Source organism: Podarcis erhardii (genome assembly GCF_964252035.2).
Source record: "Podarcis erhardii genome assembly, chromosome: 6".
Taxonomy (NCBI): domain Eukaryota; kingdom Metazoa; phylum Chordata; class Lepidosauria; order Squamata; family Lacertidae; genus Podarcis; species Podarcis erhardii.
Genome location: NC_138510.1, coordinates 45,985,645 through 46,003,011, shown reverse-complemented (window position 1 = coordinate 46,003,011; position 17,367 = coordinate 45,985,645). Strand labels below are relative to the sequence as shown.

At 45.4% G+C, this 17,367-nt stretch overlaps 1 protein-coding gene across 4 annotated transcripts; it reads right to left on the bottom strand.

The window, feature by feature from the left end:
* Positions 1-2,610: 2,610 nt before the first annotated feature.
* SMIM29 (small integral membrane protein 29) lies at positions 2,611-15,386 on the bottom strand. Of its 4 annotated transcripts, XM_081865440.1 has the most exons (6): positions 15,265-15,386; positions 14,952-15,037; positions 10,694-10,869; positions 7,157-7,182; positions 6,583-6,688; positions 2,611-4,148 (listed from the first exon to the last, which is right to left on the bottom strand). In XM_081865440.1, the coding sequence occupies exons 3-6, from the start codon at positions 10,802-10,804 to the stop codon at positions 4,086-4,088; spliced, it is 306 nt and encodes a 101-aa protein (XP_081721566.1). In that variant the 5' UTR covers positions 10,805-10,869; positions 14,952-15,037; positions 15,265-15,386; the 3' UTR covers positions 2,611-4,085. The 4 variants fall into 4 exon arrangements, with proteins under 4 accessions (XP_081721566.1, XP_081721568.1, XP_081721567.1 ...); XM_081865442.1 differs by lacking the exon at positions 14,952-15,037 and having other exon boundaries at positions 15,265-15,366; XM_081865441.1 differs by lacking the exon at positions 15,265-15,386 and having other exon boundaries at positions 10,694-10,865; positions 14,952-15,192.
* Between the last annotated feature and the right edge of the window lie 1,981 nt (positions 15,387-17,367).

The window sequence follows — 17,367 nt, the reverse complement described above, 5'->3', positions numbered from 1 at the left end:
CAAAAAGGAATCCTGCCTTGGCACTGCCTTAAATCTGGCACACTTTCTTTTACTCCGAACCCAAAAGCATTGGGCTGCGTCTTGCTGTTGCGTACTTGGAACCTGAACTAGATTTACATCTTGGCGTCACCAAATCTGATATGGCTTTAACAGTGAAATAGCTGGCCTTATTAGCTCAAATCAGGTACTTCCCTCCTTCCAACAAACTGCTCATAGCCCTCCTGAAAGACTACAATCTTATCTGTGCACACTTATCTAAGACTCAAATCCCACTGAGCTGAATGGGGATTCAGTTATGAACAGGGTTGCTTATGATTGCAGTTCAAGGGCAAACCTAGCTTGGATCTGATTGCTTGTAACTATATGCAGCATCCTTCTTAGACAGATGTAAACACTGCTCTTGTATATTTGAAAGGGAGACGTTAATGAAATGTGTGTATGCATATATATATCTAAGGCCCAAACCAAGAAGGCAAAATGCTCTGAAATAGGTTGCACAAAATTCCTACATAGCAAGAGCAGACTACAAACAAGCAAAGACATAAATGATTTATATGTACACTACCCATTCAAAAACCATAGACACCCTAGGTAAGCCCTGCCACCTTACTGTTCTTAGTACATACACCAATGCAGGCTTCCTCAACCTCAGCCCTCCAGATGTTTTGGGACTACAATTCCCATCATCCCTGACCACTGGGCCTGCTAGCTAGGGATCATGGGAGTTGTAAGCCAAGAACATCTGGAGGGTTGAGTTTGAGGAAGCTTGCACCAGTGTCTAAACAACCATCTCAAGTGTTCAGTTCTTAAGATATAGTTTAAATTTTTTCCAGTCTTCTTCCACCGTCTCTCTCCTTTGATCACGGATTCTGCCGGTCATCTCTGCCAGTCCCATAAATTCAGTCACCTTCGTCTGCCATTCTTCCAGAGTAGGTAATTCTTGCATCTTCCAATACTTTGCCAGAAGAATTCTTGCTGCTGTGGTTGCATACATAAAAAAGGTTTTATCTTTCTTTGGTACCAATTGGCCGACCATGCCCAAGAGAAAAGCCTCCGGTTTCTTTGCAAATGTCCACTTAAGGACTTTCTTAATTTCATTATAGATCATTTCCCAGTAGGCTTTAACCTTTGGGCAGGTCCACCAAAGATGATAGAAAGTTCCTTCGCATTCATTACATTTCCAGCATTTATTATTGGGCAAATGATATATCTTTGCAAGCTTGACTGGAGTCATGTACCACCTATAGATCATTTTCATTATGTTTTCTTTCAAGGCACTACATGCCGTAAATTTAAGGCCTGTGGTCCATAACTGCTCCCAGTCAGCAAACATAATATCATGACCAACATCTTGTGCCCACTTAATCATAGCTGATTTAACTGTTTCATCCTGTGTATTCCATTTCAGCAACAAGTTATACATTTTAGACAGATTCTTAGTATTGGTCTCTAACAGTTCTGTTTCCAATTTTGACCTCTCTTTCTGAAATCCTAATTTCTTGTCCTGCTTAAAAGTCTCATTTATCTGATAATAATGTAACCAGTCTCGAACTTTGGATTTTAATTTCTCAAAGCTCTGTAATTTGACATTTTCACCATCATACTCTATAATTTCACTATATTTTGGCCAATTTGAATCCATATTAAGTTTTTTAACTGCTCTAGCTTCCATTGGTGACAACCATCTGGGTGTTTTATTTTCCAACAAATCCTTATATCGATTCCAAACATTATATAAAGCTTTCCTGACAATATGATTTTTAAAGCCTTTATAGATCTTTGCCTTGTCATACCATAAATATGCATGCCAGCCAAAATTGTTATCATACCCTTCCAAATCTAAAATATCTGTGTCTTCAAGAAGTAGCCATTGCTTCAGCCAGCAGAAAGCTGCTGCTTCATAATAGAGTCTTAAGTCCGGCAGCGCAAAACCCCCCCTTTCTTTTGCATCAGTTAAAATCTTAAATTTTATTCTGGGTTTTTTGCCCTGCCAGACAAATTTTGATATATCTTTCTGCCACTTCTTGAAACAATCCATCTTATCTATAATTTGTCCTGCTGATGCTCATGTAGCTAATAAGCCTTCCACATGGTCAGTAACGGCACAAAGCTAAGCTAAATGGGAATTTCATTTCTGTGCACATATATAGCTACTGCCTGAGAGCAGAACTCAAGTCAACAGGGATTGCCCTCCCACTGCCACTATTAATGTTTCCCAAACAGGAAGGATAATAACAGCACATCCCAAAATAAAAGTGATCATTAGAAGGTGGCCATCTACAAAGGGATTCTTTTCTGAGCTGGTTCAGTCAAGTTGATTCATGGCAGCATACCCATAGGTTGAATAGATCCAGAGGAGCTTAGACAAAAAGCTACACTTGGAAGTGTACAAATGAGTTAAACTGCATTGTGATTGCTTTATTAGGCTCTTGCCTTCTGAAGCCTGCAAACTGCTTACTGCTTTAGTTGGATGCAATTTTAGGCCAGGTAAACTCAATCCCCACCTGCTATATCAGTTTAACCAACATGTGAATTAGCCAGGTGTGTGCTTAAGAATGACAAGGAGGCAACTGGTGCAACGTGCGCTATGACAAGTTCCCTAGTAGTCAATTTGTCATGTGCAAATTAAAGTCTCTTTATTTCCACATCCACAGACTTCATTTTTGTTTTTCTCTTGACAGCTAGAAATTATCTAGAACCAAAAAAGGCATCTTTAGGTGTCAAGACATTTGCACTGCAGGGTCATAGAGCACCAGCCTTGCTCTCTAGTACTGGTTGCATACAAGGAAGACCATAGTGGATAGCGAGAACGCTGAAGATTGAAACACTGTTTGTTGGGACAAGAGAAAGGGAAAGAGAAAAGCAAAGGCAAAGAAAACAGTTCAAATACATGTATTGCCCAAGTCACCTGTGAAGCTCTTAATCATGCCAATAGGTTAGGTTCAATAGCTAGTTCCCAGCTTGGCAGCCAACCAATGGCAATGTGTTTTCTGCTTCGGCAAGGCCAGCAATGTATCTTGCCCCCAGTGCTTGCTTAAGCTGCTGTAGTTGGGTTAAAGGTAAGTTATAAAGCATTACAGGCTACAGGAAAAGCTTGGAAGTTTTGCCAGAGATGCTCCTGTTCAAGGCGAACTTTATTTACAAAACAAAGACAAGCACCCAGATACAAAATCGTCATTGTAGAAAGAAGTACCCAACTCAACTTAAAACGCTTGGTTGAAGAAATATATTAAGGCCCCTTCTAACTGACATACTAACTAGGAAGAAGGAACCTGTGACCTTCCAAAGGTTGTTGGGGTACCACTTCCATCACCATTGACCACTGGGCCAAACTGGCTGGGGATGATGGGAGTCCAACAACCTCTAGAGAGCTACAGGTTCCCCAAGCCTGTGCTCCCTGCATGGTGCTCCCAGCAAAACTGCATCCCCCTGGATACACAGTTGGGCATATGTTCATTACCACACGTTTCCAACTGTAAAATGAAGGATAATACTATAACACACCCCCCCCAAAAAAACCCCACAAAAGATTAGCTGTGCAACTTGTTCACTTTCCCTGCCTCTGTAGAGGGGCACGTCACGGGAACCCAGCAACCAAGTGATGTACTAATTATGTATGGAGACATTTAGGATAGCTGGCATTTAGCAATTGCACTGTAATGTCATAACTGCTGTCACAAAAGGAAGCAGAGGTCAGTTGGGTTTTGTTTGTTTTTCATAAAGCTGAGCCTTTCGGGACTGTAGTTCATAGTACCTGAAGTTTCAGGAACTTCAGAACCTCCACCTATATCCATCTCAAATGAAATAGGAATGCCATGCCAAGCCAGAGCTTTTCCAGATCCAAACATGCAACTCTCTAGGCTGCTCTGTGCACAAAATCTTCACGGGCAAGTGTGTCGGCAGCAGGGACCCACACCTACTCACCTCCCTCACTAGGAACCTAGGCAAAAGGACACAGTTCTCAAGTGGAAAGAAAGGCAGTAGGTTCAAACTTAATGGCCCTTGAGAGTACTTAAAGTTGGCATGCATGCCAAGTAGATGAGGTCATGTGTCCACAACTTGTTGTTGGTCTGCGCTGAGCAGCATTAAGCTTTCACGTCCATAAAAGAAGGGCGGTAGGGTTGGTATCCTCCCCAGGCTCGCATCACCTGCAACGTACAATAGACACTTTCATTGCATCCACCCGATCAAGTACATCCATCATACCTTCATCAGCAATCGTCTCCTTTTCTGAGAATAAACACTTCCCACAACAGAGCAGTCTTATATTTGCAACTGAGAGCAATCAGCTGGCAGTTTCTGTTTCAAAGGGATTGTTTTTCTCCTTGCACAGTTTTGAGCCAAATCAGCTGATTGACTGGAAATCTCCTGCATCATGCCAGAGCCAGAAAAGAGAAAGCAGCCACACTGCGACTTCACTGCTCAAAGTAAAAAGGCAATTGACATTTACCAAAATGAGTACGAGAATTGATTCTACCAGCGCACTAATTAAATTTCTGCTGAACATCTCTATTATGGGACACCTTACATAACTAGCTCTAGACACAACATGGCTTCTGCTGGTAGAAGTGGTGGTTAGACCAATGGAAACTGAACTTCCATTTATTATTCTTTGGGTGGAACATTAGCAGGAAGAGAGCTTGCACCATGTACGCCAACCGCACAGTTGCCTGTATTGCATCTATCTTCCAAAACGCATTGAGCTAGCAAAACTCTGCAGACAGTGCAGGCGTGTTAAGTTTTGCTCATTAAAAAAAGGCAATGACACCAAGGCTTCAAAAATGCTTCTGGGTCCTAGGCACGTGCCCCAGGCCCTGCACACAGTTGAAGAAGCAGTAAAATTCCCAAATGATCAAGAACCTGAGATTCCTCCACTCCCCACAAGCCACAGTAGGGTTAAAGCATTTTCATGCTTCTATTAGCAGGTTGCGGTCTTCATTATGTAACTATGAAAAGGGGCAGATGAACTTAAAACCAAGCTCACTATTAACACAACGGCATAGATACTGATTACTCATAAAAGCTGTAGACACTTCTTTGCTAGAAGAATCCCTGCACAAATTAGGTATTGGGTCACTGACCCAATTTTCATCAAAACTCCATGTTGGTTAGCATTATTAAACATATGCTTGGCTGCTTTTAGGCTTTGACCACACCCTTTAAATGGTAGCTCAGCTGTAGTGCTTGTCTGTGGCATTCCAATGGCTTAATGCAATGGTTCTCAAACTTCCAGAAACTGACAAACAGTAAGCTGGAAATGCCAGAGAACTAAGCACCTCATTTTTCTAAATGCTACCCCCTCCCCATTGCTGTTTTTCACATAAGAGGCTGAAGATGGAAAGACTCGGGGACATTTTCAAAAACCCTGTGCAAATGCAGTCCTTGACACACAAAAGATGTCTACCCCAGCTCTAATGTACTAAAACGCTAAGAATGGGTGCAGCCACTATTTTTTCTATTGGAGTGAGTCATCTTTGATCTATGGAAGAACACCAAACAGAGCCAATCCAGTGAAAGATTGCTTTAAAATGTAGTGCTTATATGCCTTCGAACCAATCCACATCCAAATCACAAAACCACAAAGTTAAGAAGCACATGCGTCTTACACCAAGTGTGGGGCAACTCTCAGCTGCATGCCATGCAGCCCTTGTTATCTCTGGCAGGCTCCACCCATGGCTTTCCTGCCTGGGAGAGGCACCCTCCTCCCCACTTGAAGAGAGTGTGCTTTGTAAGCATGGATCCCACTGGATTCATGCTTGCAAAATACTTCCTTGCCCAGCGCCAAGAAATTCCCTACAGAGTTATGTGAACCCATTTCAGAATGGATCCTGAGGTCTTTATTCCAAAGGCCTTGCCCTCTAATCTGCCTAACAAAATTGCTGCACAGGTCTATTCCCCCTTTTGCACCGTGCCATTTTGTTCGTCGGAAAACACCTTGTCTCTCCCGAGATGCAGAAAAGGAAGGAAATGCAGGAAGGGAGCTGGGTGGGTGCATTAATGGATAGTTGGTATGTGAGTGGAGAGAGAGAAATGCCCCAAAGGATGGATGGTTTGAGAGGTAAGGGTATTTTGCATGGGCCTGCAATTAATTAATCATATTACAGTGGTACCTTGGGTGAAGAACTTAATTCGTTCTGGAGGTCCGTTCTTTTTTTTTAAAATGTATTTTTATTAAAGATTTTCTTGATTTACAGAGCTATGTGCTAAGTCTCTCGTATCTGGAGGTCCGTTCTTAACCTGAAACTGTTCTTAACCTAAAGCACCACTTTAGCTAATGGGGACTCCCGCTGCTGCTGCGCCGCCGCTGCACGATTTCTGTTTTCATCCTGAAGCAAAGTTCTTAACCAAAGGTACTATTTCTGGGTTAGCGGAGTCTGTAACCTGAAATGTCTGTAACCTGAAGCGTCTGTAACCCAAGGTACCACTGTAGTTTGTTCTTGAAAATTTGAAATCAAGCCTGGTAGCTCAGTTGATAGAGGATCAGACTTTTTTTTTTGCACTGCAGGGGCTTGGATGAGATAGCCCTTGGGTACCCTTCCAAGTCTACGATTTTATGATTCTGTAGGTCCCAAGTAAGCTCACCTTTGTGTCTTCTGGCTCCACCAGAAGTTCCTGCTCAGCCTCATGGAGCTCCTCTGCAGGATCATAGCTGTACATCGGTAGCAAGTGATGGCGTAACCGGTCATACCTGAGAGACAGATCAGCAGAAAGAAATGATACCACTTTCCCATGTGGCGACTGGCTTTTATACAGGAGCAAATGCAAAATTAGGGTGGATAGATTAGTTTGCGGGAAAAGTGTTTCCCTGCACTGAAAGCCACCCCTATTTCCAGAAACCATTTCCCCCAGGTAGAAAGGGAAGGGGCATGCAATAGTTAAAATACTATTAATCTCCACACACCCACACAAATAATTAGCATGAGTCTATCTCAAAGAATCCCATAAACTGCCCAAAGCATAGAAACTGACTTATCATATGTAGAACCAGCTAAATAAACAGCTGATAGCCTTGCACACAAAAGCTCCTGTGTTCTCAAGCAGAGACAAAAGCCATTTTCTTGAGCAAGAAAAGAAAAGTTGGTTCTGAAGAGCCACATGACCCCAAACTCCTCATTTCCAACGAGAACTAATTGGTCAACCCGCACAAGCCCCTTACCTTCTCTTCTTCTGAATGTACATCATCTGCAATTTGAAAAGAGAAACAGCCATGAGAGAAGCATACAGAGCGTCTACGGATTATTTCTCCTTTCGAGGAATGAAGCATGGAACAAGAAAGAAAAGGATTAACAGGGCAACAGACGCCAGCAGCAGGAGAAGCATTTCCTACACCCGTCCACGGACAAGGAGCAAACCTGACAATGGCGATGTCACACGATAGTAGGCTGCAGCATGAGAACCCCTGGCTCTCGGTATTGGATGACAACAAAGATATCAAGAGAAGCCGCTCCATGACAGTATCTATTCATTTATTTAAAATATTTTCATACCCCTTCTCAAGGAGGGAGCTTCGCAAAGCACACTGCACTCCCCATTAGCCCTTTCCACTGAAAGGAAACAAAGGGCTTATCCACACTTGTCTCCCCTGAGGAAAACCGCTCTTCAGAACTTAATTGGCGCAAATGGCAATTTGGGTTTTCCCCAGATTGCTGTTTGTTCTGGACTATCACTAAAGAGCGGGTTTTCCCTTGGAAAGGAGCGGGGCAAGGGGGAAACTGCTCCCCCTTTCTAGGCACGTCGCAAGCAGAAGTACGAATAAGCCCCAAGTCCCACCCCATTATCCATTTTTTAGGCGAGGCAAAGGCCAAAGAAGAAACTGCTTATTTTAAGTCCACAGCTTCTGGGCATACTTAAGGGAAATGGCAGTCACAAGGGCCAGATTTAAGACATTAAAATGGTGGGTTTGTCCAATAATAATTATTATTTATACACCGCCCATCTGGCTCCTGTTTAACATAGAACAGGAAAATATTTCAAATTCCCTCCACTTGGGGCAGGGAAAGAATCAAGATTCTCAAGAGTCATACTCAAGTGCTTTATTCCTCCTCTCTCCCAATACTGCTTTTCTTTTGTTATGAGTCTTTTAGATTGTACAAATAAATGATGATGATGATTATCATGGTACGCCTGAGGGCAGGGAGTGTCTTACTGAAATTTGCAATTTACTCTGGGAGCCTTTTTTGGCTGAAGAGCAGAAACATAGGAAGCTGCCTTTGACAGAGCCAGACCATTGGGTTCATCTAGCTCAATACTGCCTGACACAGACTGGCAGCAACTCTTCGGGGTTTCAGAAAAGGGCTTCTCCCAGCCCTGCCTGGAGATGAAAGGAATCAAACCTGGGACCTGCCGCTAAGCTGCAGCCCATATGGATGAAAACACTTCAAATAAGTAAATAAATAATATGTATGCCCTGTAAATTATGAAGGACAGACTCATGTCGAGCTTCTGAATCTAAAATACTTCAAAAGAGGGGCCCAGTCCTTTCCCATTTACTCGTTCTATATTCTTAAGACAAACTTAAAATAAAAGGAAGTGCATCCTCCAAAACCAGATCAGCAATTATGTAGTTTAATTCAAGGTACCTACACCCAGCTACAAATTACGTCACTGAAAGCAACCCTTATACAGCAGTATCTAATTTCAGGTGCCCAGTTAAATGAGTACATGAACTTTATCTAGACCTGGCTTAATAAACTAATTGCTGGATTCAATTTGCAACCAGAGCCTGCTGCAAAAGGTGACGTTTGAATTCAGTGGGCCTCTAAGCACATTCCAAAACCAGCCTTCTATTTTTCAGAACTGAACTGAACTCACTGTTCTTCCACACTGGTTAGCATTCTTCATTTCAGCAGCATAACCTAGGTAGGAAAAGCCATTTTGATGTTGCTATTACTAAGCAGCTGGGAATTGCAAACCCATGCCAATCTAATTCAGATTCCCCCAGAGATCTATCCGGAGATCTAGCTCTACCTTCTGCCCACTTCTGCTAAGCAGCCCGCTGATTACAGTAGGGTTAAGTAAAAACTAAAGGTTATTGTAGTGCATGGCAGGGGAGTTTGGCTGCCTTCTAGCTCAACAGGAAGGGGAAATGGTTTGGAAAGAAGGTGCAACTTTATAATGCAGAAGTGAGAAGGCAGAAAAGGTGGCAAGGCTCAGCAGGAAACAGTGAATGACCGAGCTTCCCCATTCACCCATCTCCCTTTATGGGGCTCTACAACCGGTCAAATGTTCCTCTCACCACAGAACAAGCAAAGCATCAGCCAAACAGACCAAGCGCTCCTCACTGCACCTCCACTCATGCACCTCACCAGATGTCATGCTAATTCCAGATGAGGCTCAACAGTTTCTGAGACCAATTTGGCAACACCGCTGTTAAGAAACGGAAGCGCAGCTGCAGCCAGAACCAAATACTGAGACAACAGCGAGCTGCCCAGCCGCTTGATTTGAACCAGCTACTTTTACAAGAGATTTGCTCAGGGATTTATTCTTGCGGGGGGGGGGAGGCATTCCGGGGGGGAAGGGGCAGCTCCATGTATTCCATTGCTGTAATAAAAATACATTTTTGAACCTAAGCCTCTGCTTAACTTGTTGCTGGTAAAGATGGGCAAAGCTGCCCCACTAGATCAGTGTGTTTTGCTACTGTTGATGTTTCAAAGTATGATTTGGTTTATATAACTTATGTACTATTCTGTTTGCTGGCTCAATTCAAAGTACAGTGGTACCTCGGGTTACATATGCTTCAGCTTACATACGCTTCAGGTTACAGACTCCGCTAACCCAGAAATAGTACCTCAGGTTAAGAACTTTGCTTCAGGATGAGAACAGAAATTGTGTTCCGGTGGCACGGTGGCAGCAGGAGGCCCCATTAGCTAAAGTGGTGCTTCAAGTAAAGAACAGTTTCAGGTTAAGTACAGACCTCCAGAATGAATTAAGTACTTAAGCCGAGGTACCACTGTACTGGTTGTGATTAGGACCCCAATGTCTTTTAGAGGATCTCTCCCAATAGGAACCTTTCTCCAAAAGGTCCTCATCTGGGTGCCATCTTTGAGAGATGTTCAGAGGGGCTTTGGGTGTTGGCTCCCCTTCTGTGGAATGCTCTTCCCAGTGGTGGCACCATCCACCTCAGCACCAGATTAAAACTTATTTCCTCTCCCCGACATTTGGACAGTTTGTGACAAGCTTGTTGATGGCCTATCGGATGAAATGTTCTGGCTGCTGCTGTTTTTGACGTTTTCCTGCTGGGTTGTTTCTAGGTTGAACTTTTCAAAGTTCTAATGAAGTTAAGCCATTTTGGCTTTTAACCTTTCTGTAAGTCACTTAGAGACCTTTTTCTTTCAGTATAGAATCATAGAATTGTAGAGTTGGAAGGGACCCTGGGAATAATCTAGTCCAGCCCTCTGCAATGCAGGAATATACAACTGTCCCATATGGGGATCGAACCTGCATTGTTGATGTTATCAGCACCATGCTCTAACCAACTGAACTATCCACTAATAAAGGAAATTAAGAAGGAGGAGGAGGAGGAGGAGGAGGAGAAAGGAAAAGAAAAGAAAAGAAAAGAAGGAGGGAAGGAGGGAAGGAAGGAGTTTATTAGATTGCACTCTGCTCTCAGATTATTTTTAATGACTGTATTAGTAACCCAATAAATAAATGTGCAGCATTTGGAGCTCATCTGGTTGAATTCAAGACAACTCACCACAGCTACGATGACTCCGATGACAGTGATAAGAAAAAATGGCACCAGAACATAGCCCACCAAGGAGTCGTTGGGCGGCCCAGCAGAGGTGGGCATAGTGGTGTTACTCATGGCATAGGAAGCTGTAGCTCAAGGGGGAACAGCAAAGCAGCTTCCGTCTTCATCGGACAGTCTGCCTGGCGATCACAAAAACAAACAGTCAAAAGATTAAAACACATTATTCAAGCAGCCATGATCCTCTCTTCTCCTTCCCCCCCCCCAAAAAAAAACAACAACTGCGCATGAGGCGGTACATTAAGTCACAAGCCAGTCACATGTTCCCGCCCCCCTTCGCATTAGATTCGGTACTACAGTGGGGGTGAATAAAACCCTTTTAAGTGGTATTTAGCCTCGAGGCATGGATCCACAGTGTCTGAAGCAAGATAAAGGATTAAAAGGCAAGTGAGGAGGTTCTTTGCTACTGCTCTGTTAAGCAATGCTGTTTGCCCAAAGGCAGTTTGATGTGAAAGAAGCTGCTCCAATGGAAAGGAAGGACAAGAGCACTGCAAACACAGCAGTACAGGACTGGAAGTTTTGCCCATTCAGCAATGTTTGGCTCGTTTTGCCAGTGGGGTGGGGGAGCAGGAGAAAAGGGAGAGCACCACCTGCACCTCCCTGCAATGTATACAGAGCACAACTCCCACTTCAGTCATCTTAATATGCTCCATCCACCAGTCCAAACCAAAAAGTCTATACACCATCTTTTTTAAGCAAAAAGGGGCCCTCCTAATCCAGGGAGGGGAGGGGAGGGGAGGGAACCCCATTATTAATAATAATAATTTAAATAAAGTTGCTACGTGCTTTATCTTGCCCAGTGCAACCCAAAGTGACTTACAAACTATTATTGTTACTGTTATTGTTATTTACCCACCCTAAGGGCCCAGGGTGGGTTGCAACATTAAAACACAATATTAAACACTGCTTAAAACAACTCACAATCACAAATATAAGTTGGGTCCTAAAAAGATATAACTAAAGTGTCAAAAGCCAAAGTAAAGAGGCACGTCTTTCAGCACCCTCTGGAAGCTGTACAAGGATGGTGCCAAGGAGAGTTCTGCAAAGAGGAGTTCCACAGCTTAGGGGCCACCACACAGAATGCCCTCTCCTGAGCTGCTGCCACCACCCCCACGCCTCTGATGGTGGAGGAACGACCAAGAGGGCACCCTCTGCTAATCTCAGCACCTAAGAGGGTCTGTAGGGAACAGAGGCATACCCAGTAGTAGTAGTAGTAGTAGTAGTAGTAATAATAATAATAATAATAATAATAATAATAATAATAAATTTATTATTTATACCCCGCCCATCTGGCTGGGTTTCCCCAGCCACTCTGGGCGGCTTCCAACAGAACACTAAAATACAATAACCTATTAACCATTAAAAGCTTCCCTAAACAGGGCTGCCTTCAGATGTCTTCTAAAAATTTGGTAGTTATTTTTCTCTTTGACATCTGGTGGGAGGGAATTCCACAGGGCGGGTGCCACTACCAAGAAGGCCCTCTGCCTGGTTCCCTGTGACTTGGCTTCTCGCAGCGAGGGAACCGCCAGAAGGCCCTCGGCGCTGGACCTCAGTGTCCGGGCAGAACAATGGAGGTGGAGACGCACCTAGACTTCCTTGCACCCTTAGCAAGGAGCTGTATCACACACACTCCCAGTCCCCTGCACCCTTGGCAATCACTGGCTCTCTCCACCTTACCTAGTGCTTTTTGCCACCCCATGGGCTGTGCCCTTGGAAGGGCCAACCCAACCCAACCCAACCCAACCCTAGGTACACCCCTAGTAGGCAAGGAGCTCTTAGTGCAGGAGTGAAGTCTCCCTTCAGAGTGATAATCAGGCTCCCCAAGCCCTGTAATTAATTGGGGGGGACAAGCTGTGTGTTTAAGGGCACATCTATTGGCCCTCAAAATCTACACTACTGGCACAGTCAGAGGTGCTACTGGCTAAGCAGAAGGTCACCACTTACAGACCTGTTGCCAAGAGAGCAGGGCAGCTGTGCCTTAAGAAAAGCTTAGGGGGAGGGTCCATGGTTTGCACACAGATGGTTCCAGGTTCAATCCCCGGCATTTCTGGGGACATCCGTTTGAAGCCATGGAGGACCACCACCACCAGCCAGGGTAAGACAATACTAAACTGGATGGGCCAAAGTCCTGATTCAGTATAAAGCCACTTCCTAGGTTCCTAATATTTCCAGAGAATACACAGTGTCAAGACAACCTGTTCAGAAGCTTTCGGAGGACTCCCCTTTCATCATTTTGATTTTCATCTGCAGAAGGAACCAGTTCATATCTTAGGGATCCTCAGACACCGCAAGGAGAATGCTGTTTTCCCAAAACTAGTTCATCCTAAATGCAAGTGAAATATGGGTCTAATCCTGAGACATGGCCTCGACCTAGCTGTGACTTGGTTCAAGCCATGAGATACAGTAAGCCGTGTGGCATGAGTTCTATGTGGAGCCCCTCCCCCAAAGGGCACAAGTCCTTTGATCAAACAGTTTGCACCCCAGTCTCCTCACATTTCCTCAAGCTTTAGGATGGGCAGCAAGGTACTTTGAAGTAAGTTCTCAAGAGGATGAGGATGATGATGATTGCTGCTCCATTTATATCCCACCTTTCCCCCCAAGGAGCTCATACATGCCTCTCCTCTGCCCTCCATAGTATCATCACAACAACCCTGTGAGGTAGGGTAGGCTGGGGACTGACTGGCCCAATCCAGTAAACTTCATGGCTGAGTGGAGGTTTGAAATCTGGTCACCCAAGTCCTAGCCTGCCAGCCCAAGTACATTTTTACAAGGGAAATGTCATCACATCAAACATTGGTGCTGATGATCATTCCTCCTTATCAACACCAGGCAGTTGTGCAACAACGAGATTAAAACTGGGGAAGGGGTAACGTACTATCGCCCAAGTAAAATATTGCAGATAACTCTATAAGGCTTATCAGAGGTCAAAAACTTGCACGCCAGCCGACCTGCACGTATACCAGTGTGCTGCAGAATGGCTTGAGAAACGTATGTCTGGAAAGCTACTCACTCCCCAGGGGGAATTGTTAGTTCACTATGGCCCCATCTGCACTATGCATTTGAAACATTATCATACCACTTTAAACAGCCATGGCACCCCCCAAAGAACCCTGGGTACTGCCGTTTGATAAGAGTGTGGAGAGAGTTGTTAGGAGACCCCTAGTCCCCTTACAAAGCTACAATTCGCAGGCTGGTATAATAATAATCCTCAAGCTAAAACCTTCCCCAGCCCTTCTTTGCACTCTCCTCGAGTGTGACAAAATATTATTCGTTTGTTTGTTTACTTATTTATTAAATTTCTACACCGCCCTTCATCCAAGGATCACAGGACAGTTTGCAATATAATCACACACAAATACATACCATAGTAACAAAAAAACCCACCCCAATAACGCCCTCCCACACACACTTCATGGAATTTTGATAATGCTTCTTGCTTGTCTGGATTGGGGAAACCAGAAGGATGTGAGTGAGAGTGTGTGCAGCACAGAAACAAGCCTACTGTGCAAATATATATTTTATATATGCTCTCCTCACCCGCCACTGGCATCCCTAGGAGGTTCCCTAGGAGGCAATATGGCCCTTGGACTGTAGAAGGTCCCTCAACAGTATATCCAAAGAGCAACAAGGCCCTGCTTCCCAAAGGAACTAAACTGTTTGCACTAAAGAACTCCACTACACTCTCAAGAGCACAGGTTCATTGGCCTGCCCTGAACTATGGCAGGCCTGTGCTTTAAATCTGCATTCACCAACGTGCAGCTAGCTAGCTAGTTGATTCCCATCGAAGTTCATTTCAGAAACGGCACCCCTACAGCCAGCCTTCCTTCCACCCCAGCTCACGTCCAGCTTCCCAGTGCTCTCAGGCTGCAATCCTACACGCAATGAAGCAACCTCAGTTTAGCAATCCACTTCCTCCCGAGTAGGCATGCTCAGAATCAGGCTCCAAGGCTGCAGTCCCGCGCTGTGCGCCTTTCTATTCGGCAACAAGCCCCCCTTAATTCCGTGGCGCATGCAACCGAGTAAAAACATGCAGCAGCACAGAGGATTAGGTTGCATAATTACGCAGGGACGCGGAGCAGCGATTCGCAACGAGAGCGCAATCCCAGCAGCGTCACTTGGCAACTGGGGCCAAAATCCGGGGAGGGCCAAGCCTTGCCCAGCAAATTTAAACCCCTTTCTCCGACTCCAAGCAAGAGCAGCTTACCCCTCCAGCACTCCCGGAGGCCCACGACAACCGCTCCGGGAACTGTCACGGCCCCAGTTAGGGATCCATCTTTCTTTCTCCCGAACCTAAGAGAGAGAAAAGGACCGCGCGCCGAAGAATCGGTTATGGTGTTTGCTCGCCAGGCTTCCTCCGCCGTCCCCTCTCCCACGCCAGCTCTTCCTTCTCGTCTAATCCACCTCTCCATTGGCTTTCATTGCTACAACCCCCGTCCCACCGCAACCCCGGCCGCCGCCGCCGCCTCCGATCGCTCCAAACAGACCCGCCCAGGCCAGGCGATCAATCGCTTCCTCACCTGCGCCGCCGCCGCCGCTCACGCCCCTACAGCCGCCACCAGGAAGAGCCGAGAAGCGCGTGACTGACAGCGCAGATCAGAGCCCGAAGAGCCGCGGCCAATCCTCGAGGGGCGAGGAGGAGCCGGGCCCGGGCCAGCGTGGGCCGGACAACGTGCCATGGGCAACTGGGGACGGTAGAGGGCAGCAGGCGCCTGAATAATCCCGAAGGAAGGCCGTAATGACGAAAAGCATCAGGCTGGTTTTTTGAGATTGCTGTACAGTACTCAGGTTGTGTTCACGCTCCGGTTTACTGCGCACTCACTGCGTTTTCATCCGTGTTCAAACGATGTTATCCGAAATGCGTATGCAGCCCGTATTTTGCAAGAAGGTACTACGGCCTGATGTGCTGTTTCTCAAACCACCTTCACAAGGATTGGAGTCCTTAAAACGTTCCTAATTTGCCTCCAGCAAGTTAACACCTTAACATAGTAATCCAACTATACTCGGTTATGGCAATTTACTATGATACTCTAGTAATGAGGATTCGGAAGAGGATGCTGCTGCTGCTGCTGCTGCTATCCTAAACACCATCCCAGCTGATCCTTCCTGAAAGCTTTGCTTTTAGCTCTACACAAGCTGTGTGTGCTTTTGTTTATTTTGCTCATAGGGCAGCTGCAAATTGCAGTGCCAGTGGGACACCTGCTACCTTAATTTTCCCAGATGTATTTTAGACATTTCCTCCATGGGCCCTGAATCCTTTAAGTGCTAGGATCTCTTATGCCCAGTGTGTTTATCACATTGTCAGCCACTAGAGTGCCTTCCCTGACTTAGTGCCCTCCTGACGTTATAGACTACAATTCCCATCAGCCCCAGCCTGCATTTGTTAGCTGAGGCTGATGGGAATTGTAGTCCAAAACAACTGGAGAGCGTCAGGCTGAGGAAAGCCTACGCTAGAGCTCACGTGGTCTTCTTTTTAGAAATTATGCATCGTTGGTGGCTGCCTCTGTGAATGCGGGGGACAGGGGCGAAGGCACGCGGTTTTTTTAGAGGGGGCTCTGAAAAAAGGGTTATATTTAAAATGCATACTTGTCGTTGCTTTACGTATAAAAGTGAAGAGCCAAAGAAAACGTATCTGCCAAGGTGAGTCCCAGTCCCAGGCAGGTGGGGAAAGGGGAAAGGCCGGTGGTCTCCGCCTCCTCGTATTCTAGGACTGAAGGTTGGGGCAGGAAAACAATGGTTCGGGAGACAAAATACGTTGTTTCTTGGGGGGGGGGGTTAGGAAGAGACGACACGCCCCCTGTTGCCCCCTCTCTCGCGCAGCTGGCGCCTAATTCGTTTCGCGCACGCGCGCATCCCCACGCCAGCACGGAGACGCGGTACAACAAAGGGGAGGCGGAGGAGAGGAGGAGTCGCGAGCCCCTCGTCCCGCCCCCAGCCCTGTCTTCCGAGGAATGCGCGCGCAGAGAAATGCGGCGGAGACAGAGGCCAGGTGACCTTTCAGCCTCACCTGCCAGGGTATACTGTACAGAATATGGTCTTTTTAAGAAATAATAATAAAGAATGAATTAATGGCGCACAGCTGTGCGTTTCTACTCAGCAGTCCCCTTGAGTTCCGTGAGGCAGACTCCCAGGTAAGTGAGTAACAGGACTACAGCGTAAGGACAGGGAGATTTTCAGATTATAAAAAGGAAATATGTCCCCCTGGCACAAGAGGGTGCAAGTCTCAAGTCATATTCAGCACGCCTCCTATGCATTATATTGAAAATACGTACAACCGTGCTGAGTGGGTTATTATTGTTATCTCCATATTCCATATACTGAAAGAGCTGTGGCCAGGAGAGGGCAGGATTCCTTTTTGAAAGAGGTGTATCTGGCACCTTCATTGTATAGCTTTCCTTGGAGGCTGAAGAAGCGACTCTGAGATATAAATTATAATTAGGATGCACCCTGTCCTCCTGAATGTAAATTGCTGCACCGGCTTTTAATATTGTATTCTTATATTTGTTGTAACCCAGCCTGAGACCTTATGCTGAAGGGCAGGTAAGTCAAATAATGTAGTAATATTATTATTATTATTATTATTATTATTATTATTAATTTATTGAATTTATATACCACCCTAT